Genomic DNA, 26,054 nt, shown 5'->3' with positions numbered 1-26,054 from the left:
GGCAAAACCAAAGGTCATCCCCTCCCCTCAGTGTCAGTGCACATAGTCCATCTGGTATTTTCGGACAGGCAAGACTTTTTCTATTAAAATGAGCAATGCATCTTGAACAGTTGCATTGAATTAGAGCAATAAAAATAATCTCTTTTTTTTTTCCACAATGGCCATTAAACAGAGACTTATGGAAGCCATCCATGATCTCTCAGCAGATCTATGAAAACATTGTTCAAGACGCAAGGCAAATCATCTGTTAATGGCTCTTCCAACACTGGCCAAAATCAATAGTCAAAGATTTGTTTGCATCGACACTTCTGCTCATTGATCGGAGATGTGTGTGTGTGCATGTACCAAGGGTCTGTGCGTGGCCCACCTCAACCAATCGGTACGGACGCAGAAAAGCCTAAGCAGGTGTGTCATTTATCTCTGTCTCGCTCAGATCATCGACCCGCACTGCTGCGGCAGAAAATGACACCCCGTCCTGTCAATATGACATTCATTGCACGCTTATCTACTTACAATTACATGCACCACATCTGTGGCTTCCTTCGGCGATGCATTTAAGAACCTGTATTGTTTTGTGTAAGATGGATTGCGCTTCATGCATGACCGCTTACTTGCTTTAATGAATACATGAAGACTTATAATGAGATCTCACAGAGGAGAGCGTGCAGCTTATCGAATGCTGTAAAACTTAAACTATAGACAAACAGATGAGTCCCACTGGTGCTTAAAGCTAATTTAAATCTGGGAACTCGTGTTGTTTGATTTTCCAGGTGCTTATATTTACAGCAAATACACTTTACTCTTGTCTACTGCTTGCCAAGAATATGAAAAAAGTCAATGTATAATCACAATTATTTTATTATAATGTCTGCATTGTTGCTCCCAAAGGCTGTAGGCAAAATGCAGGATTTTGAATGCTACATTATGTTATGACAAATCACAAATTATTGTCTATATCATTGAAAGTTCTGCTTTTGAATCATTGTTATTTGTTTGCCAAGTCCAGCCTGTTTGACAGTTCTTCTGATCATTTTAAACAGAAACAAGACTTCCAGGTGTGGAAGATCGCATTGATTGAAATGCCAAAAATAAACAATCAGATACTTTTTCAAATGCAAATGATGCTCAGAATGCTTTCTCAGACACAGTGAAGGATGCCATTCAGATGGGAACCAAAGTGAGGCATTTGTCCAATGAAAAGTAATCTTTGCTTCATTAAATTATATTATATTATATTATATTATATTATATTATATTATATTATATTATATTATATTATATTATATTATATTATATTATATTATATTATATTATATTATATTATACTATATTTTATTTTATTATTTATGAGGCCACAGGTTTTTTTTTTATCTTTACTTATGTGGCCACAAAAACACAATGGAGAGATAAATGAAACTCAAAATGTGAAATACTTTCCATTAGAATTTAAATGAATTGAAACGTCATTCACTTCTTAACATGTTCTTATTATGCATATAGAGAATAGGGGAAGGAATGCGGGAAGTCAGAAAAGTTGCAAAACTGTAGTGTTTTGTATTAGCTCTAAGCCTGAATTTGTATTCTTTTTCTTTTCATGCCTTGCGTCTTGCCATAATCAAAGCCTATTGTGATGTACCTGAAGGCGGCTTTTCACTGTGAAATAATCATGAGCCTCTGAATAATGCATCTCTACAGCTCTGTTTCCACATTAGCTGAACAAATTTTGCTCATCTATCAGCGCCAGGCACCACCGCCTCTTCTTACGACAATACACTCTTCCATAACTTTCACCAAAAGCTGGTCATGAGAGAGGTAGAGAGAGTGAGGGAGAGCGTAAAAATCACATCACCTGACTTTAATCTACACCATTGCTTCTTTTGCTTCTTTTTTATTTTTGACATTCCAAATATAGCAGCACCAAAATATTCACAGTCTGATGTTCTTTTTTGGGGTGGAGGGAGGTGGTGTTTACGTTCTCTCTCTCTCCTACAATGTTTTGCTTCAAAGTAAATTTTGTTCTCCACTCCACCAGGAATACTTTGCCTAGAGCTCTGGAGACACAAAAAGAATATCAATTCTCTTTTCGTAAGAACTATCTGATCGCAATTTCAGTGGCTTCTGATGCACATATGTTGAATCTTTGCACACATATGTTGCGTTAAAGGGGTCATGAATTGAGAAATCAAAATTTCCTTAAGCTTCGAACATATAAGAGATCATCATACTATATCCTGTAAGTTTCGCAACTGAAAACTTCCCAATAAAACAGCTTTTATTGTAACCAAGCCCAGAGAAGGACTCGTTGTGGAATGTGCCTATCTATATCATAGATAGGTGAAAGATCACCTCTGCAGAAGAAAAACAATTTCTTGTTCATCTTTGCAAGAAGAGCGAAGAAGAGAAGAGCGATACAGGATCACTAGACTAAAAATAACATTACCTTCCAAAGTATCCTAATGCTTGGAATGTGGTCTGTCTCAGTTGAGCATTATTTATTTGTATCCGGTACATTTCACTGTGGATTCTTTGGTAATTCAGTCACAATTTCGGCGCAGGCTTTGCAATCAGACTTTTGAGATATGGTAATGTGACAACATGTAAGTAAAACTGCGTTAATTCTAATGACTGATCTGTGACCAGTGTTTTCTGATATGTAATGATTCATGTTGCTACAGTCAGATGTTTTTTGTCTGTGTCAGTAAATCAAACCTGTGACTAAACAGTCAACTTTAAACTGTTTTTCTGTGTAGGATGAAAATAATCTGTTATTTTAACTGTGATTAAATTATATATAGAAAGCAATCAAAGAACACGCTCCCTTTACAATTGCTGGAGCTGTCAATCAAACAGCGTGAGTTTATCAGTGACTTAGAGGGGTCGCACACCGAATGAGAAGCGCAGTTCCACGCCGCGTCTAGGACAACTCGAAGTATCGCACACCAGACGTGCATTTTCTCAGTTTATGGCCAGCAATATTGTTATGTTTAAGGACATCATGGAATTAAGATATTGTCTGTACTATGTTGTGATTGTACTGTACAATTAAATGCAATCGTTGCTAAGTCTGCAGTCTGAACACTTTACCTCAGAGCGTCCGTTAACTGAATGAATTGAGAATATCACCTGAAAATCCGATAACATCAGTAATTTGTCATCTACCCAGCTGATTTCTGTAAATGAATGTAAAACTTAATGTATATTGCAGCACAGGGTGAAGTCAGTATATACATTAACGACGATTTGAGACAAATAAATGTAAATTTAATATGAAACTAGTAAATGGCACTCTGTGGCGTGGCAGGATTTTGAACAAGGTCACTGCGCTTCTCGTCCAGTGTGCGACCCCCCTTTACTCTCGCCAAAACTCCCATTATAATCAACGAATCTCTTATTTGCATTGTGTTTGCACTGTTAGTTATGATGAAAGCATTCATGAGAGTGCAGAAATCGAGCTACAATGAGGAGATCACTTCATTCATGCGCTCAACATGTCTGTGATCAGCTACAAAGCTCATCACTGCAATCTTTCATGCCACGGTCTATATATAATGCTACAGATCTAAATATAATGCTATAATCAACCATTTTCAGGATTAGTTAACCTTGATAGCTGTAATAGTAAAAATGTGGTAAAAGTTTACACTGAAGTTGCACAGCGGACTTCAAACAGAGCAAATCTAGGACTAAATCTAAAATCAGGTTAGGAAAAATGCCTCTTATTTCTAAATTTATTTTTATTTACAATTTTTGATGTAAAAATCATACTAACATTATAAGTACACCCCAGGAAACATTATAAAACAATGCAGTTCACGATCCCTTTAACTTAAAGGTAAAGTGGTTGCTTTGCATTGTGATTGGCTGAGTGCTGCTGCATGTCCTCATCCAGGAACAAGGCTGCTTCCCTGCATCTGAACCTCTTTTGGCCCACCTCGGTCCCAGTGCCATGCCAGTGTAATGGATTTGCATTAATAATGCAGGAGCGAGAGAGTAAAAGTCATGCTGAAAGAGTGCGTGTACATGTTTGAGGGAAGATAGGGAGTGATAGATGTAGTGTGCATAGATTTGCGTATCGCTTTAGAGAGCATGGCGGAGGAACCGGGGTTTGAATCAGCACACGTGGATATGAAAGTGTGCATGCCTTGATGAACTGAAGCTGAACTTAGTGGCCCCCATCAGTCTCGGACTGAGTGGCTGGAGAGATTCGCTGCTCTATTCCTCTGATGACTTCCAGTGAGTTATTTTCCCAGCTTTCGCCCCCACACTTTCGATTACCCCCATCCATTCCCAGCCTCTTCCTGGCTCTATGCTAGCCTTTCACTCTCTCTCCACTCAAAAGCATGTGGAGCACGTCAAATCTGGAGGTGTCAAACGAGCATCTTTGATAAAGCAGCCAGTGTCTGAGGTCAACAGCACCATTTCTGGCATGCGGAAACAGCTCGGACTGAAGCGCCATATCAGAAATAAAAGCTAAAATGGCAAAGGGTTCGGAAAAAAAAGATTTTTCTGTCCTTTAAAATGTTATGTGATGGTATCAGCAACAGGCTTATGTGTTTTACGCACATCAACACTCTTAGATTTCTCTTTTTGCGTTTGAAAACTGCGCAGGAGAACAACAACAGCTCGTCATCGCATTCTATAATTGAAAACTGGAGTTTGAATTTGCGCTTTCACCAATGAACGAGCTTGAATTTTCCTTCAGAGACCATTGTGTGTGTCTCTGTGTTCAACAGTGTTGCATTCTAAACAGGCATGTGCCTTTGAGACGGTCCCAGGCTCATTAGCTGAGTATTTTATTGTCTCATTACATTGTTTACGAGATGAAAAGACACACAGAAGTGCGTGCACAAACACACACATATGCACGTATTGTCACAGTGATGCACCGTGAAATATCAACTCGCTCAAAGTTTCTCCCTCACTCACTCCCCCTGGGGAAACAGAGGAGACACACAGACCCCAGTGTGTCATTATTGACATTCTAATGAGTTAGCAGCCGTGTGGCAAACTGCAGGGCTGCCGTTGCTCACCACTGTGTGGGGAGAATATTTGCTTTTTTATTAAACAGCCCAGTGGGAGACTCACTACTTTCACACCCACAGCGAGCATCCTAACCTGACTGCCTTTGGATGTCAACATGTCGAAATGTGCGTGCAAGTGAGATGAAATTGTTTCTCTTTAAAATCTCTCTGCATGTGTAATTTACATAAAGCTCAATATGAATGTGCTTTTTTAAAGGATACAATGTTAATAGTGTATTTTTGTTTTTACATGCACCATGTCAGTAACACATAAATGAACATGCAATTTTATATTTGTGAGTAATTTGAATTCAATTTTATTTAAGCAAATTACTCGCACATATAAAATTGCATGTTCATATATGTGTTACTGTGGTATTATAATACTGTGGTATTGCTGTTATTTGTATATGTCCCATGATAATTCCATGGTATTCTTTGAAGTGCCATGTAATTCCATTGTAAATTCCAGTGTCAACTAGTCTCTCCCCTGTGAAGGCCTCCTTCCCTTCCCTTTATCTCTGTATAGATAAAACGTTGTCGGGATAATTCCGGTTCACATGGCTACGTGGAAGAGATAAATATTTCTTTATTATATATATTTATGGCCAGACAAGTAGTTTGTTGAGGGTTGGTTCGTGAAGAAGGACTACACATCTGCGCACATACAGATATTCAAACGCGCATACCTATAGACTAAACACGTGACTGCATTTTCGTGGGTTTGCGTTTTTGAGGTTTGCGCAGAGATAACCTTTTCTTCAAATTTTTTTTTTTGAAAGGGTTTGCGTTCTCGAGCCACCAGGCACTGTTTTGTGCGGATAAGCAGGCCGGAGCGCATTGAGTGTTTTCTGTTAGAACGATGTCGTGTTAATAACTAATGATCTTTGCAACGGAAGTGAATCAATCAATCAAAACTAACTTTAGCTGGACAGTAACTTTATTCTAGAGCTGCTATATACAGTATATATATGTGTGTGTGTATAAATATATATGTATATAATATGTATGTGTGTGTCAAAGTGCCATAGCATTAGCATGCGATACTATCAGTGTACCATGGTACCAACACAGTACCATATAATGATCATTCACCTACCGTACCATGGTATTACCATATTTTTTTGGATGTGGTATCATGGTAATGCCAATTTTTTTTTGCACATTGATGATTCTGTAGCATTCTTTGAATTACTTGGTACTAAATACTGTGAATATGGTAAAATTTTTTAAAAAAACTTGTTTTTTTTGTGTATATCAAAGTACCATGGTATAATAATTTGGTACCATCACTTTACCATTCTAACACCACATTGCTGTTAGGGGTGTTTAGGGTTTTTATCCTGCATGCTTATGCTTGTGTGCATGCTTGTACTAGTGTGTGAACCCTCATTACCATTGTCCAATTTCCACATATCTCTGACTGTAAAAACAATTTGCTCCTGCTCTGGGCTGCAGATAGATTAATTTACACAGCGTAGGCTCCAAATTGGGAAGCTTGGGAGAGGTCACTCTTTAGTTGACTTTTGTCCCCGGAGGGCACGGTCTAATTCCTGCTATAATTACTCACTCTGTCAGCCTGTAATTTATAGTCACCTTCCAGAGTACCGCAGGCCCATCGCCACCTCTGTTAGCACGCCTGCCGCTGAACAAACAACACCCGCTAAAAACATCCGCTGCTGCACACAGCAAGATGTGTCAGATTTCAGTCACAACACTTTTGCGTCTTAATCATGACCTAATGCCGCCACGCTGGTCGCCATATTTTCCGTGATCGACGTGTTTTGGGTATTTGGCTCATTAGGTCGGTGTTTGTGGTGCTTGGTTGTTTTCATTGTTGAATTGTGACCTCTGCGTGAACTAAATTCACTTGATAAACAAGGTTTAAGAGTAGAATTGCAATCTTCCTCCAAACGACCTGATGAATACTGAGAAAGTCATAGAGTCCCAAAGAAATCTATCAGGGATTTCCAGCTGTGGTGGAGTATCAGAAACTCTGAAATGGTAGATCAGTTAATGGCATAAATGAACGGCCAAACTACTGGGATGATGCCCTAGCACTTTTTGAGTGGGTTATGGATTTATTTATTTGCAAAATGGTATATTGAGATTTTCTGTAGCACAGTTGATAAAACAGCCCGTTTCAAGAGCAATATTTCCCATTTTCAGTTTCAGCTCAGGGGTGTGATATTTCCAACATTGCATTCTTCACTATGAAATGTGAACACATTTATGCACTCACAGTACCCACAGATATAACCAAGCTACTTGAGTTGTTCTGCAATTATAATAAATGTAACTGGCTTATGCTTTTATATAATTTCTGGTTACATTTTCTAAAGCATATAAATGAAACTTTTTTATTTATTTCAACTTTTTACTATTTTATTTCATTTTGTTGTATTGTTAATAGGTATAATTACGTTAAAATTCATAACTATAATTTTAACCCAAAGTAATTTAATTGACATAATTGTTTGCCTTATCCAAGGTACTTACTATTATTATTAGTAGTAGTAGTAGTAATATTAGTTAATATTATACAACATGGATATACTGGAAAATATTGTCAGTAGTAGACTAGTACTGTACATGTGATTTGCTATTGTACTCTCACTCTTTTTTTATGTGTGTATAGTGTGTATTTTAGGTGGCACTGGAGAGGAGGGGAAATTGAATTGTCACTCTTCATTGTGTCTTGGGTTTATATCTCATTTGAGGTTTGATTCTGACATGGGAAGTTGTCTTAAGTTGTGGTTATGTGGCAAAAAGTAAAATCTCATTAGAAGACTCTAGTATTTCTCTTGAAGTATTACTCTATTTACCTGTGTTGAGAAGTAACTAATACAATGAGTAAAACTACTAACTTAAATAGTGTTTATTAGTCTTAAGTTGCATGCGGTCAAGTTAGAGCAATTTCATTGATAAAAAGATCCATTGTCTACTGTCAATAGTGTAGCAATGTATACAGCACCACTTCAACACTTTCTGTTGGTCAACCTGGTGAATCCATGTGACCAACTTGAACCCATTACAAAAATAGGGAAATTGTTAGCACTCACACAGTTCCTGTTCACCTGGATTCCTATTGAAATTATTTCAAAATTGCCCACTGACAAGGATATAATGGTTAAAGATAAAGTCAGTTAAAACAAAATCAAACACACAGCATTGTCCACTTTCTTTGTCTTTCTTTCTCTCTTACCCTTACTGAACGCTCCCTGCTGCGACTAAAGCCACATTCAGACCCTCCATCCACATATACATCAGGAGCCACTTAGATAGCACAGCCAATATCACGGCCCACTGCAGATCTTAAACCTGCTCTGCTGGATTAGTCACCAATCTCTCTCGTTTCATCTCGGCCAAAGAACTTTCATGTGTGTGGTTTGCAATCAGCAAATTGCAGTGTTTGTCTTCTACTTGTCGCAGCCTATAGCCCACCGAGGCTAGACCTTCATTTGAAAGTGGGTGGTTAAAAGTGTCTCTTTCATTGACTTTCTCAGTTAGAGGTACAGCGTCTAATTCTATAGGGATGTCCCAGTCATGTATGAGCGTCTGGCTGAGCTCCATCTGTCGTGGCGAATAACGGCTCTAACAGAGTATCATTGAACAGGTGTCTCGAAGATCTCCTTATGGTTCCAATGGTAGCATTCCTGGTTGATGAGGAGGCAGGTGTGTGGATAACAGAGCCAAGCATGTGCTACTTGGCACAGCAACAAACTTCCCTAATCAATTACCCAGAATGCCCTTAACTGACTTGCATGAGGGCAATGGGAACAGCAATACTGCTATCTGAAAATCTTTCCCCACCCGGCTCTCTATGAGCTTTATCTCTGTCTACTGATTTGCAGAGGTTTCTTACTAGTAATCAATTATGAGATGTATATCTACACCTCCAAAAAAGAAAGGAGAGAAAAAGCACTTCTTCACTTTAATTTTTGCCATTCCATATATAGAGCAAATCGTCCCCCCCACAAGGCCATTTGAGGGAGCAGATGATGGAACAGATAAAGCAGCTCCTAAAATTAGCCTAATCTTCTGTTCAATCAAAGAAATAATTAAACCTTGAATTGCACCTCCCTAGTCAGCTCACAGTTAGAGTCCCTGGACTCCGTGATTAAACGCCAACGCTGACAAGTTTTTTTGCGGTAGCCATTTATTCTTTAAAAATTTCTTGGCTCCTCTCTCCCTTTGAAGAAGGACATGGCGGCATTCCAGGAGCTGTGAGAGAGCGCTATTATACACTGTGCGACTGTTAGTTAGAGGTAGACATGGGTGAAATAACAAAGGCGTGATAATATGTAATATATTACATCCTTCCTTGTGACAACATACAAGGTGTCTTTATATTTATTTTCCCTGAAATGAGTGCAGTTTTTATTTTTTCCCCCAGTGTTGACGGGATGACCTATGGAAACGAAATCAGGATGTGACATATTGAAGGGCCATAATTTGCTTTGCAATGAGATATCAGGGGAGGGAATTTCTATAGAGCATATTATTGAACAAATAATGGAAATTATGGCCAGTGCTGGGTGATTCATTTATATATAGTGCTGCTTGAAAGTTTGTGAACCCCTTGCAGAATTTATGAATAATCTTAACAAAACAAGAGGGGTCATACAAAATGCATGTTATTTTTTATTTAGTACTGCCCTGAATACGATATTTTACATAAAAGATGTTTACATATAGTCCAAAAGGCGAAAAAACATAATAGCTGAATGTATAAAAATGACCCAGTTCAAAAGTTTATGTATCCTTGATTCTTAATATGTTTGTCGTTACCTGAATGATCCACAATGTTTTTTTTTTTGTTGTTGTTTTTTTTGTTTCTTGATGGTTGTTCTTGAGTCCCTTGTTTGTCCCGAGCAGTTAATCTGCCCAATGGTATTCAGAAGAATCCTCCCGGTCCCGAAAAGTCTTCAGTTTTCCAGCATCATCTGCATATTTGAACCCTTTCCAGCACAATCTTTAAAGTAGCCCTGTGTTTTATATATATATATATATATATATATATATATATATATATATATATATATATATATATATATATATATATATATATATATATATATATATATATATATATATATATATATGGAATAGATGAAAATTGCCACATGGAGACTTCCGTAATTATTTAACACAAACGGGTCTTTTAATCAAATAACTGATTCATTAAATGAATTAACTATGTTTTTGCTATAATGTTTAAATCAGAGAGAATACTACATCTGTCCTCATGCTTTCATTCCATTATTACTAAATCAAAAGCATTACAACTTTCACAATATATTTATATGTTGTTCATCATGTTGTTGCTTTTTTGTCCCTTTTTTGTAAAAAAAGTCACTTTTAAAAAATGTTTAAAATGAAATGAAGGCTCCATGTAACATAAAATGCTTGCATAATTATTTATTGATTTATTTTTTACATGGAGCGGGTTGCCTCATTGGGGATGACATGTTGAGATCACATGGCCAGCTGAATATGTATTACTTTATCTTGGTAAACCCCGCAATATATGCTTGTAAAATAAATCAGTCAATACAGCAATTTTAAAACGGTATATAAGACGACTGCCCTGCACAATATATTTAATACATTTTCATTTTATTTCTTGAATATCTGATATATATATATATATATATATATCAACCTTTGTTAGAGACCAGCGTCTCATGCGATGTATTGCAAACGTTATCTGAGGCAACAGCACAAGCCTGCGAATACAATGCATTAATGTTGAATGAGGATCAGGCCTGTACCGCCGCAGTCTGCGAGGCATTTCTCTCCTGTTGCCAACATGACACAATGATGCCTGTGCATGTAGAGAGACGTAAAGTTCTAGGTGTGATTTGTGTTCCAGCTCTCGCTTATTGTCACACTCTCATTTATTTGTTTGCTCTGAAGGTCGTGGATGCAATTTGTTGACAAGCGAACAGATTAAAAAATTGTGCAGCAAAATAAAAAAATACAAAACTGTGAAGAGCGAGCGAGTGGTGGGGGTGGAGGAGGCCAAATGTAAGCATGTTTTAATCCTTGGCAGCGTGTGCCTTTGTGTGCTGAAACAGCCAAAATCATCTCCTGTCAGGCAAAGATTAATGCTTCATGTGTGTTTTTCATTAGCAGCAAAGCATGCACACTCTCACACAGAGCCATGTTCTGTATGTTCCTCGACGGACGTAATGAGGACGAGACCGGATAGAGTCTGCAGAGGTTGACATGCCATCAACGCTGTTGTCAATGGCAGTCGAAAGCAATATCAATCTGATTAAAATACATATGGGTAAAGTGGTCAACCAATAAGTTAGTGATGATAATTAGTTTTAGACTTATTTGTTAGTTATTCCTTAGTTTTTGTTTTTTTGTTTGTTTTTTTTTACAGCGGTGCTTTAAAACTCATGTAAGAGACCCCTCATATAAAAAATATGAATTAATGCAATTACTTTTCACATGCAGAGACTGTTAAAAACAAACTGTTACCAGATTTTTTTTTTCTTTTCTTTTTTTTTTTCTACAGTGTGTTTTTGTTGGGTACAAACACTCCAAAGCAATATTACTAGAATAGGTTATTAATTGAATTTGAAGTTCCACTATTATGCTTTTTTTAAAGTTTCCTTATTTTGTTTTGGAGTTCTCCTACAACAGGTTTACATGCATTCAAGGTATATATCTCATAATATATATCACCTGTGTTCTCTTCTCACAGTGTCTGAAATGGCTCGATAAAGGATTCAATCGCTTTAAACCCCTCCTTTCTGAGAGCATACTCTTGCTCTGATTGGTCAAAAGGCCCAGTCTTGTGATTGGTCTACCGCTTACAGCGCGTTTCGGAAATTAAACGCTCATTACCATTTCTGTATTTCAACTCAGAAGACTTCCTCAGCACTTATATATACACAGAAGTTACCTGTGTTTTTAATGTCGGTTTTACCATATCAATTTGAGCCTGAGTCCTCATTCTTTGGAAGTGCATGCAAAGTGTATGTTTTTGCGGCACAAAACAAAACCACATCGTCTCGACATGCTGAAAACACGAACCAAGCTCTTGCAGGCCTCAGCTACTGTTTGAGAGTGGGTCAAAACAGATGTTCTTCACAGACAGCCAATGAAGACCAAAGGTGGGCATTATGCAAATGTGTTACATGAAGTAAGACTGTAATAACTGACAAATTATTTCAGGCAGTTCAAAATTGGTTCTTTCTTTTGGGTGACAATTAAGTTAAACTCTTATATAACTCTTAAGGCCCGTTCACACCAAGCACGATAACTATAAAGATAACGATAAAGATAAATATATATGCATCCACACCAACGACAGATAACGGTCTTTTTATTCTAAGCACGCGCGCACCCGCGCTGTGGTTTCAAAGTAGCGAAAATGGATGACCTGCTAGAATGGATTCTGATTGGCTGTCAGTGTTTTATCGTTTGACAGTTGGAAAAAAATCGTTCTGAAAGTGATCCCAACGATATCGTTAATCATATCTTTATCGTTATAGTTGTGGCGTGAACTCTGTTATTCTTTAATATGGAGAACGATTTTTAGAATTATATCTTTATCGTTATCTTTATAGTTATCGTGCTTGGTGTGAGCGGGCCTTTACTCTCATATATATATATATATATACAGAGAGAGAAAATGTGTCTCGAGACCCCTGTGTTTTGGCCCATTCTGTTGTGCTTCATCTAGTTTTAAAAGTTGTAATGGCCCCTAAAAAAAAAACACGTCTGTTATGTAGTTTTGCACATTCTTAGTTTAGATGCAGTAAGGAAATTCACTATTAATAGATGTGGAAATGCCTATCTCCAGAATTTGATGAACTGTTCTGCCTATTTGCACAGAATTACGTTGCAATTAACACGCTTCGAGTGTTGTCCACATGTTTATACACTGCAGACTATTCGTTTTCATACTCTGAACAGAAGACCCTTTTTTGAGAGACGTTGCATGAGCTGTTAAATTAACCAGCTCTAATGCTGCTGTTTTCATGCCTCAATGACACACTGGACGTTGCAGAAATCGAAATTGCATGAACTTATTTTCGCAGTTTTATTTCTGGAGACTTTTTGAAGAGTCTTTTTTTTTTCTTAAATAGCTTAGCTACACATAATTACAATTTCTGCTCTCTTTTTATAATACAGGTATTCCATCCCAATTACAACCTAAATCTTTAGTTAAAACAGTCAGTCACATTGTAAAAACGGGTGCTGCGTACAACAAGGGTTAAATATTACATTTTACAGGGTTTATATATTATATTATATTATATTATATTATATTATATTATATTATATTATATTATATTATATTATATTATATTATATTATATTATATTATATTATATTAGATTAGATTAGATTAGATTAGATTAGATTAGATTAGATTAGATTAGATTACAGTACACCTAGGTCAGATATACACCTGAATTGTAAATGCAAGGGGTTTGAATCCCAACCTATTTTTTTAAGCCAACTGACAATGACAGCCAATAATGACAAAGAAATTTCATTTAATTGACAGATTTAGTTTCTTAATTCCCAAGAATTAAGGGTCTGAATCTTGATCTTTTGGTCCTGGATCTCAAATCAATTGCCCAAACGAGAAAATATGGCACTGAATGGCACTTTGTGTAGAGTATGTGTGTGTGTCTGTTGTGTGCATGTGTGTGACATTGGAAAGGGCAGAAAAAGGTTAGGCTGATAGAGTAAGATTCCTTCCAAAAGAATGGAGAAATAGAGAGCTTTTTGAAGAGTCTAGTGAGATGGAGATAAAGAGAATATCTATTCTAGAAAAGGAGAGATAAGAGAAAGAGGGGAATAGAGGTGTGGAGTGAGATCTGTCCCCAGAGGCAGCGGTGAGAGAGTTAGAGAGAGAGAGAGGGAGAGCGCTTCTCTCTGGAGACCTGGCTCATCTCTCCATTAACTCCCCTCTGCAGTAGCTCAGCAACGTCCACCCAGGCATCTTCAGTTCTATATGGTGCTCTCCATGACAGCACACGAGCGTGTGGAGTATGCATAAACATGTTTGCTGCACGATACTAGAAAATTATCATTATGAAATTATGTGTGCACTGATAATCACCATTCATTGCCTGTAAGCATGAACAGGTGGCAGAGTTAATCGTAATGAAATTAAGATTTCATTGATTTTTCGAAGTGTCAATCGTTTTTATTTCTTTGGTGCCGCTCATATGTGCACATGGGTGTATTCTTAGACAACAAAATGGAATAAAATGTCTCAAGAAAAAGTTCATTTTGGGATCTTAATGTGGTGCTGATGCAAAAAAAGTAAGACATTGTCCGTTAACAATGCCTAAAGGTGTTAACTGTGTAAATGCTAGAAAATAAATAAATAATGAAGTGTAGAGGAACTTTAAATGGCTCTGATTGGTTTGCATTGATAAGTAAAGTGATCTGATGTTTCTCGTACTAAAATCTTTGGCAGCGTTTACACTGTAACATGCGATCACCGTGATTCGATCAAGCAGATCGAATCTAGTGTGTTTACACCTGTCCACATCAAGTGGCTTCTGTATCTGGATCACAGATCGGATCTCGTTTTCCTGAAAAAAAAAGGATGGCTCCGGTGCAAAGTCGACCTGATGTGGTGGGTTTTCTTTTAAAAACAGTTTTCAGTCGGGGTACGTTTTACAAATCTCGCAAAATGAGGAGGTGGAAGAGGCTGCAAGTATAATAAGGATAGATGCCGTAATGGAAACGGTACAGAGAAACGTATCCGAGAACATTGCAGCTGTGGTGGGAAAATTGTGCGTTTTTTACAGAAAATGAATGGTTCTGCAACTTTAGGGTGCGAAAGCAAACATTTCAGTATATTTGCTATGTACTTCGCACTCGACTGTATCGCAAAACCACACAGCTCTCAGTTCCGGAGAGAGGAGGGGGAATAATGACAGTGGGCGGGGTTTTGTGTGACGTCCACCTGTGAATGCAGACACGATGGCTGGATTGCGTTTACATTACACTGAGATCCAATCACAATGCGTCCTCGACTACCTCCGAACCTGGACACGCTGATCGGATAGCATTCAGTTTACACTTGTCTTTTCAATGCGTATGTGGACAACATCCGGATACAGGTCGCATGTTAATGCCAAGTGTAAACGCAGCCTAAGTTCCTATAATTAGCGTCTGCTCATAATCATACCCAATTAATTTGATAGGACATATGACAAATGATGAATAGTATGGCTAATGAAGGCAAATTAAGTTAAATTTCAGTGTCATTAAGGACATGTAAACGTGAACGTTGATTAACTATAGATTAAGTAGACTATAGAATCACAGATATCTTTCAGATAAGAACACAAACCGATGGTCTCACTGTAAATGTTCCTTCAATGTGTGTCCTGTTTCGAGTTTGGAGTGACCCAGATAGGATTCTGGGAAAGTTTTAATTTGAATTTTAACTAGAATGGATAAGTCATGATGGATCAATCAAGTAGCTGATAAGAGATTAGATAGACATTTATTCATTTTATTATTTTAAAATGATTTTAGATGATGTTTCAGATGACCTTCAAGACGATGACGTGTTAATTTAATGAAAATGTAACTTTATGCAACATGTTTAGAATCCTGTTTTATTTTTCTACTTTGTATGTACACAAAAACATGTCTCTAAGAAGTGAATCCTATCGGGTCAGGTTTAACCCAATTATAGGTCGACCGATTGGTCAGGTAGTGATTATGAACATTGTCCCTTTTAATGACATGAACAAACATACTAAACTTGTTGCATTTCTCTTCTCCAGATCTGTGACAAAGAGTGGCATTACTACGTCATCAATGTGGAGTTTCCTTCAGTGACGCTCTTCGTGGACGGAGTGACGTACGAACCCTACCTTGTGACAGACGACTGGCCCATCCACCCTTCTGAGATCGATGTCCAGCTAACCGTAGGTGCCTGCTGGCAAGGTGAGACTATGAAAGAGCTGTTGTTTTGATTACCATTTGAAAAGGAGGATCGATAAAATGAAATGGTAGCATAACTGTGGTTTGGACTGCCCTGACGCAGGAATTGATGAATCGGCATCTACCAATTTTGAGATGTGATCAGATATCCTCATGCTTGAGAGTGAGACTGAGAGGGTGTGACTAAGAGATATCTACATTATTGATATGACAGTGTGAACACGGCAGTGGTGGTTCGAATACCAAGAGAGAGGCGATGTGTTTGGCCCCAGGCTACCCTGATTCCTCATTTAATCAAAGAGACTCAGGCGTGAAAACATCAAAAAAGAAACACGGCCTGTCAGTTTCAGCCTTTTGAAATGGAGCTAATGATCGCATTTGAATGGAGAAACTGTCCTTAACATCGCTTTCATGAGCTAAATAATTAAACAAGGCTCGGAGGGAATGAAGTCAAGGCTAAATCATTGTTTTAGGCGACGAGGTCCTAAAGTTCTGACTTTCAGCACCATTTTACATTTCTTTTCATCCGTGCTGATTGGGGATTATTTTCTCTTCTTTTCTGGCTTTGAATTGTGAATCTTTTTTTCGGTGTCCTTTTTTTTTTACAAGAGACCCATAGTGAGGATTAAGAGACCCTGAATTGAGGACAAGTTCACTTGCTATTACATCCCAATGAAGCTGGTCTAAGCTCCACTAAACCACAACTGATAACTTTTCAAGCTATTAGCGGTCCAGATTGCTTCTCGCACCCTGTCCATTTTCACTCTGTGCAATCAACAATGTAACGACAAGCCACCTCATAATGGAAAGCGAGGATAGTATTTGTTCAGGCCAAATTGAGATCCTTGTCTTCTTCGAGGTAGAAATGGGGTTTGGTGGCCATTGTCTTCACAAGACATCAAATAGGATTTTCTTCGTTTTTTTCTAGAGCTTCGTTAGGACATTGACTGATGCCTCGTGTAATTTATGTGTTTAATGAAATAATGCTCTAAACATACTTTTTCGGCAATAGGAGTGAAGTTATACGGTACACTACTGTTTGAAACTTTGGGATCGGTACAATTTTTTTAAAAGATGCTTCTTATGTTTACAATTCTGCATTTTAATTGATCAAAAATATATTTACATTTGCATTTTAAAATATAATAACAGTTATCTTTAAAGCTTCATTTTTAGCAGCCATTACTTCAGGAGTCCTTAAGAAATAATTCTAAAATGCTGATTTGGAGCTCAATAAATGTATTATTATTATTATTATTATTATTATTATTATTATTATTATTATTATTATCGTTTAATTTAAAAATGTTCATTTTTAATAATTTAATCATTTAAAAATTGTGCTGCAAATGAAGTGTGAAAACTGTAATGGTGTCTTTTTCAGGATTCTTTGATAGATAAAAAGTTAGAAAGAACAGTATTTGTTTGAAAATGAAATCTTAAGTATCATGATAAATGTCTTTGCTTTCATTTTTGATCAATTTAATGCATGCTTACTGAATAAAAATATCACAAAATAAATCAATTAAAAAAATCCTAAGATTTTAAACGGTAGTTTTAAGAAAGAAAAAAAGATAAATATTTCTTCCATAAATGTAAATTCTTGTGTTCAAAAGCACCATAAAAGTATGATCAAAAAGTAATCCAATTCAGTAAATGATTTATGTTAATTTCATGAATTAAAAAGAAATGCTGCCCTATAATAAGTGTGTCTAAAGTGAGATAAATAAGGTCATTACTGAGCTGCACCGTCTCAGTAGCATATTATGATTATTTTGGGTTGTATAGATCAGATGTGCTTATCTAAATGTAAGGTCATGACCGTGTCTTTTACACTGTGCTTTGGATGCGTTCTGCTTGTTATTGTCTGTTATGTCACTACTGATCGATACAGATGTGACGGTGACAGCTCTTATATGCCATGGGATGACTGCAGTCTCATTAGCGCTTTTGTCCTTTAGGGGGAGCACGAACGAGAATGCAAATGTTCCTCTGCTGTTTCATCTGTGGAATAACATTTAATTGATAACATCTGTCAACTAAATAATTTAAAACGGAAGCAATTAAGCATCGGAAGCACAGACCCTCATTGTGAGGCTTTACGAGTGACAGAATTTTCTGCATCTGGAGCTATTAGACTCTCCAAATCTGCCAGCTCATCAGTGAGGAATATATGGGAGGGAAAACAGCATGTGTTAAACGCCCTCTCATTTTTATCGAGGAACCTATTGAGTCGGTCAGTGTGACCAGTTATTTATTTTATATATATATATATATAGAAATAAAAGACGTTGTCATTTAGGGAAGGAAGAAAAGAAAAGACAGATCACCATTTGTTATGCAAATAAATGCAAGACAAGTAGCAATTCACTATGAAAATATTACATGATGTATTTATCAGTTAGATGAATGAAGAACATTCTAATAGGACAAGGCGTGATTGTCGAGCTGTAGTTTAAAAATTCTTTAAGTTTCGATGTAATGGAAGGTAACAACAGATCTTTTCATCTATATTGTGACGTAGATTCAAATGAAACAGATTATCGAAGAAAAAAAATGTAGGTTGGGGGGTGGGGACTTGGTTCTACCTGTTGTTTGTTGATTGGATGGAGGCAGATCTGAATGGAGCTTGCAGTCTTTGAAGTGAACTGTCAACTGCAGGGTTGAAGTGAAATACATGTATTGCACCAGAGAGAAGTCTGGTGTTTCACTGGAAGAATGAGTTATGACATTTTATAACATTAAAAATTGAGGTAAAGGTTAAAACATTAAGATCAATATCATGCATTAGAAAACAGTGAATTTTTTATTTCATGCTGATTTTAAATAACGTGAAGTAATTAACAACCAACAACACCTAAGGCTGAAATTATCTTAATTTAAGTGTTTTGAGCTGAATTACTTGCTGAACAAAAACAATATTTGAGGGATATCAATATAGCACTAGCTTGCAAGAACTATAAAAATATTGAAAACCCTGTAACACCTTTGATTTCCCGGTCAAAAATGACCTGCCTTTTAAAAAATGCCTGTTATGCTATATTATCACCAAATATTGGATTCAACCTTTTTGTCAACTTGCTTTCTTTCAATTAGAACAGATTTTGCATTTCTTTTTGGAACTGACTAATCATAGGCCTCGTTGATATGAGCTTATGCACCTCAGTTTTGAGTGAAAAAAGCATTATTTGTGGATCATTTTGGCAATATTCAACTAAATATGTAAAAAACGTGTTTATCACACTAGTGTGCTTTAATGTTTAACCAGGAAGTTTGCTTTGAAATACTTTTTATTTTGTACAAAATGGAACAAAGTCACGCTTGTGGTGTTCCCGGTCAAAAATGACCAGCCTGCAAACAAACAAAAAAGTATAAATCTCTTGTTATGCTATATTATCACCAAATATTGAATTTAATCTGTTTGTCAACTTTTCTTTATATTAGTACAGGTTTGGTGTTTATTTTTGAAACTGATTGATTGTAACAAGCTGGAAAAAAAAATAAAATCCCCCAAAAATACAGAAATTATCCAAACAATTTTGGGAAGTTGTTATACCCAGTGTGAGCAAATTCGGTAATGTTTAGTCCAATGTGACAACATTAACTAATATTTATGAAAATCGTATCTGGGTCAAAATGGCCAGAACAAAAGATAAAGTATATATATATATATATATATATATATATATATATATATATATATATATACACAGTATATATATATATATATACACAGTATATATATAAGTATATATATATATATATATATATATATATATACACAGTATATATATATATATATACATACATACATTATCGTATATACCTGCACGATTAATATATATTTATATACATGTATACATACATAGGCTACATATACACACACACACACACATTTATATAGAGACTTTATAAATTAACTGACTTTATGCAACTGGTCCATCAGATCTAATTTTGTTCTTTTGATAAACTGCTGAATCACATTCACACATGATTGTGGGTTACCATTTACAGCAAAGAATACAAAAAAAACACTTCTTTTTAAAATCGAGCAGATGGAGGCATTTCAGTAGACAGGCTTGTCTTTGTACCTCTGGAGTCAGTATTGTGCCAGATAAGGTGTTTTTGACATTTTGACACATGCAAACACAGTGTCACTTAGCTTCCAGATGTCTTTTGCTTTTGTACACTATATTTTGTTGCCAGCAACCATGAGTATGTGTGTGCCTAAATTTAAGTGTGTTTGTTTACAGGAGGAGAGGTGACCACTCCACGGTTCACACAGTATTTCCGAGGAAGCCTCTCAGGCTTGACCATCCGACCTGGGAAGATCGCAACTCAAAAGGTGATCTCCTGCCTACAGGCTTGCAAGGAGGGCCTGGACATCAGCTCGCTTGAAAGTCTGGGCAAAGGCATAAAGGTACATGCACACACATACATACGCATACAAATATGCAAAGCCTTGGATGGAAAGATTATAGGCATTCCATTCTTTGTCCATCTCTATAATATCATCTGAATATATTTGAGAATCCTTTGACACCAGTCATTCCCAGCCCTCATTTATTCGTCTATATGTAAATGTGTTGACTTGTTCAGTCACTCCTTTGCTTTAAGTTTTTTTTTCTCTCTCTCTTGATTATGAAAATTCTCACACTCTCTTGATCCCTCTCAGTTCCACTTCAACCCGGCTCAGTCAGTGCTGGTCATGGAGGCAGATGACTTGGAGAGCATCAACACAGCCATGACAAAAGTTTCCTACATCAACTCTCGGCAGTTTCCCACTCCCGGTCTGCGCAAACTCCACATAACCACCACAGTCCAGTGAGTACCGCTCTAAGGTCAAAAACATTACAACATCAACTCATAAAGTGTTTAATAGATTGATTATGCTGCAAGTGTGGGAGTAAATATTCAAGCGAATGAATACTTGCAAATATGGCTTGCATAGGGGTTCTTTTTAAGAGTTTTTGAGTGCTATAAAAGTGTGATGCTCTTTTTATTTTATTTAATCTCAAAAGAAAGTGGTGTTAATAAAATCAAGGCTAGGTGCTTGAGAGAAGGATGAACAGTAGCAGAAGGCTGTCTCTCTGATCAATACTACAGAGCTAAGGGATGAGTCTGCAGGGTTGTCTTGGCTACTGATAACATCTGTCTTGCACTGCATGACTCTCGAGTGCCTGAATTCAATCTGGATCTAACATTAACTCATTTCCACATATCCAGCAGAAACCCAAACAACTTTGAGAAAAGAAAAGTGTCAAAAGTGTTGCCCTGATAAAAAAAAAAAAAAAAGTACAGTTTAAACTAGGGCTGCACGATTAATAGTGTTGTAACTGTGATCATGATTTTTGCTTATATTGATTAAGCAAAATTGTCTGCAATATTGTCCCGCAGGTTATTTATCCTGAAAATCCTTTCTGTTGACTTTTCTGATGTCTTGCAATTGTAACAAGCCTTCACAAGCTTTCATGCTTTGGGTTGCCAGATGTCAAGAGTTTAAATATCCCAATCAGAACTTTTCTCTTAAATGGATACATGCTTTCTCTTCATTGAAAAAAAAAAAAAAAAAAAAAAAGATCTGAAAACACAACACATGTTGGACTTCTGCTCATATGTGACCCTGGACCACAAAACCAGTCACATGGGTAAATTTTTTAAAATTGAGATTTATACATCATCCGAAAGCTGAACAAATAAGCTTAGAATAACCATTGATTTATGGTTTGTTAGGATAGGACAATATTTGGCCGAGATACAACTATTTGAAAATCTGGAATCTGAGGGTGCAAAAAAATCAAAACATTAAGAAAATCGCCTTTAAAGTTGTCCATTTATGTTTGCGATTGTGCTGCATTCACTCACAAAATAAATATTTATATATTTTTACGATAGGAAATTTACAAAATATCTTCATGGAACATGATCTTCACTTAATATCCTAATGATTTTTGGCATAAAAGAAAAATCAATAATTTTGACCCATACAATGTATTGTTGGTTATTGCCACAAATATACCCGTGCGACATGTGACTGGTTTTGTGATCCAGGGTCACATATGAAAGTGTAATACAGCCAGTCTATTTTCTTGCATGCGTCAATATCTGCAAGCAAACCTTCTCAGTGACGAATTGTAATAACTTTAAACAAGAATCTCAACTTTATTGTTTGTGATTGTGGTTGCTGTATAAATAACTCTCAGTAGAATATTAGTATACCGTCGATGGTAGAATATGTTGACATGTGCTTGCAAAGTTACTTATAGTCATTAGAATGTCTGTTAAAATACTATTAAAATAAAATGTTAGCAGATATTAAGCAGACAGTCTTCTAATAGTCTACTGATACTCTAACGAGAATTAGTTGACATATGTTGGTGCAACATTACTTAATAGTCAACAGAATGTCTAAAGGATGCCATCAAATTAAAGTTTTATTATTATATTGTAAACATAATACTTTAGTAATAAGTTCCAGAAGCTTTAAAAACCTTTAGTGTGTAAGTGGATCATATTGATATTGCTTTGTCCTATTGTGTAACACTTCCTTAAAGGGGGGGTGAAATGCTCATTTTCACTCAATCTCCTGTTAATCTTGAGTACCTATAGAGTAATATTGCATCCTTCATATCTCCAAAAAGTCTTTTGTTTTATTATATTTTTAATTGAAAGATTGGCTGTACCGAGTCTTTCCGGAAAAAAACGAGCAGCTGGGGGCGGGCCGTGTGGGCGAAGCTTAGCTGTGCTAACGCGCCGAGCTAACAACACACAGAGACATTTGTTCAACAGTTTTTCTCACCGTTCCAACGCACGACCGCGAACCTTTATCATTGTGACTGCTCGATCCTTAAGCATTAGACGATCTGCAAATCCGTAGATCTGGGCTTTGTTTATAAAACAATCATCGTCGAAATGCAGGGAACAACAGTCTTAACTCCGTTTATGCTCAGGAAAACAAACTCCATCCACGGGTGCCTTAACGCTGGGTTCTTTGGGAATCTGTGCAGGGTTGTCTTGCCCTGGCAACCAAAAACACACTTCTTTGGTGACACTGACTTCCCAAAAGCCGGGCAGGGCGCTTTGATGGCGAACTGCTTTCACTCTCTTGCTCTGTTCTACGAGTGCGCGCGCGCCCGCGATCTTACCGGAGAAGTGCCCTTAGGACCCATATTAGGAAATTCCGCTCTATCTTACGTAAGACAGAGCCATACTCGAAAAAAACTTTCCGAAACTTGTGACAAACCGGAAGGAGTATTTTTGGAACAAAAATACTCCTTCAAACGTACAACTTAGTTTTTGAAACTTTGTCCATGTTTAGCATGGGAATCCAACTCTTTACCAGTGTAAAAAACTCAGTATGCATGAAATAGGATTAAATAAGATTTAATTTTCTCACAATATCCATACACTGCACTGCACCGGAAGTTGTGGTGGTCACTGAGGCTAAATGCGGAAGCAATCATGCACAGAGTCCATTTCACTGTTCTAGCTTTTGAGGGAAGCGTGTGTTAATGTATATAATTAATATAATAAATCAGGAAACCAGATGATGTAAAATCAACCTTGCATATGAGATGAGGTTCTCTTGATTTGTGCTTATGTGAAAGTCCAATAATTGATTAAATGTAAAAAGAAATTTCTCAGCTCAGAACAATTGTGGTTAATATTCATGATTATCAGTTTAATCATAATCCTATATATGTTTTTCTGGCCTTGGCTGGTCTCCCAGCCTACTCAAATTGGTGTGCTTTGCAAGTTTCAGAGAGGTTTTGGGCACTTGAAAGTGCCTAAACCAGCTGAACACCATCAGCGGAAGATTTTACATTACATTACATGTAATGCATACATTTTATCAGCTCATGCATTCCCTAGGAATTGAACCCATGACCTTGGTGTTGCAAATGCCATGTACTGTTTGAGCTACAGAGATGATATCAAAGCAGCTTGCGCTGAAGCTGTTATTTTCAGCAGGGTGTGTTCATGTAGTGTTCTGGCAGTGGTTGTGTGTCTCTGGATAATGGACATGCCTGCTGGTGATGACTGCAGTGAGATGAGCTGATGAGCACATGAAAGGCCATGATAAAAGAGATTCTGTTGTGTCAGAGAGCCATCCTCTGCAGTACAGCAAAACACAATTACAGATGCCGTCAAACAGCATGACACAGCACAGGTCAGAGAGTGACAACACGGCTCTGCACAACATGACTTAAAGGAACAGTTCACACACACAAATGCCGTCGTTGTTCTATACCTGTATGACTTTCTTTCTTGAGTGGAAAAAGAGTTACCTAGCACAACATTCAAGCTAGGAAAGGTCAACCACGGTGGATCCACTTTCATTGTATTGAAAAGAGTAGCTTGGAAATCTGGTGTAAACATCTTGTTTCGTGTTTCACGCAAGAAAAAAGCCATACAGGTTTGTGACAACATAAGGGTGAGTAAATGACAACAGAACTTTTGTTTTTGGGTGAGCTATCACTTTAACACAGGGTATATTGTAGAAAAACAGAGTAATATAATTGCACAGCAGAACAGAAAATGGACTTCCTGCTGTTAATCTACAGCACTGTAATAATTTACAAAGACTTTTACAGGAGTTACTTCCTGTCTTATTTTAACTGTGATCTTGCATTCTTTTTTTCTCTTTATCTCTTTTCTCTCACTATATCTCTCCCATCTTATTGCCACCATCCTCCCGCACATGGTTCTTGTTTATTGATTACCACCCACGACTGTCTTTCATGTCCAGCATTTTAGTATCGCTCCAATAAAGAAAGAATTGATTTGTTTTATAGATTTCCCCCTCCTCTAATAAATAATTGTGATTAAAGCTGCATATTTGAATGTGTAATAATAACTTGATTACATTTTTTAGTAGCATGACAATAGCTTAGTTGTTGAAATGAGTAGCTTTTCCATGACAAACAATTTTTTTATTTTTTAAATCTTAAAAAACTTGTTGTATTTCAGACACAGCTTCCAGAAGACTGAACTAAACTGATAATTGGACTCCATTTTGTCTCTTAAGACACTTTGGGATAATTTTATTGAGTCAGTATGTTCAGATGGTCCTTTTAAATAAACTGATGAAAAAAAAAGTATATATATGCATATGAATATAACATTCAATTCATCAGAGAATCCTGAAAAGAAATGTATCACAGTTTCCACAAAAATATTCAAATGTAATTTATTCCTAGGATTGCAGAGCTGAATTTTTTAGCACCTTTTACAGTGTCACACGATCCTTCAGAAATCATTCTAAAATGCTGATTTAATGCTCATGGAACATTTCTTATTAGTATCAGTTGAAAACAGTTTTGCTGCTTGAAATATATTCAAATAGAAAACAATGGTCCCTTATAACACACGATAACAGAGGTTTAGGGGCTATGAAACTACCATATAGGTTTCAAAACAGTCAATCCACAGACAAATGCACACAGCCTGCATAAAGTAGCGGTGCCTTTTCACGAGCCGTTGTGACTTCCGTAAATGTGATGTCAGAACTACTCAGTCACCGCATTGTCACAAAAAACACTGCCCACCATCAGGAAACTACATTGCACAGGCTTCTGAACAACATTAATATAAGAGAACAGTGGCTAATGTTTATTTATTCAGAAAACGCCACAGCAGTTTAGTTCGACCTTAACCGTCTGTTCTGCATAGGCTATTTCACGAGTGACTGCTTCGTCAATCAGACACAGTTCAATGCCGGTTTTTCAAAGAAGCTTCTCCTCAAAGATGCTGCAGTCCCTAGTTCACAGTTCAATTGCAGCATGTTCTCTCTGTGGGCATCCTTGCACATTTACCACAAGTACCTTCTACAGAAAAAGTTGCATTGTAAAAGAAATTGTAGCACGTCAACTTACTGTATTAGTAGGAAAGCAATAGTTACATAGCTTACTGCATTCGGTGTCTGTCTGCTAACACTACATATTATAAAGCAGTTAAGTGTTTCAAAATCATATGTATTAACGTACATATTTTGGAGATTTAAATCGAATTTGACAAAAAAAGTCTAAAAAGTAAAAAAAAAGTTTACAGACAGTTTAAATTAGTTAACATTAAATCTACGTGCAGCAT

At 36.8% G+C, this 26,054-nt stretch overlaps 1 protein-coding gene across 1 annotated transcript in view; it reads left to right on the top strand.

Moving 5' to 3' along the window:
• clstn2a (calsyntenin 2a) overlaps positions 1-26,054 on the top strand; it is a 232,778-nt gene that overhangs the window by 194,569 nt on the left and 12,155 nt on the right. Inside the window, exons 9-11 of the mRNA XM_081375476.1 lie at positions 15,806-15,968; positions 20,219-20,385; positions 20,641-20,789. Of these exons, the coding sequence (XP_081231602.1) occupies positions 15,806-15,968; positions 20,219-20,385; positions 20,641-20,789 (479 nt within the window). The remainder of the gene's footprint in view (positions 1-15,805; positions 15,969-20,218; positions 20,386-20,640; positions 20,790-26,054) is intronic.

Source organism: Scardinius erythrophthalmus, assembly GCF_964197995.2.
Source record: "Scardinius erythrophthalmus genome assembly, chromosome: 9".
Lineage (NCBI taxonomy): Eukaryota > Metazoa > Chordata > Actinopteri > Cypriniformes > Leuciscidae > Scardinius > Scardinius erythrophthalmus.
Note: the sequence above shows the minus strand (reverse complement) of the source record. Positions and strands in the feature narration are given on the sequence as shown.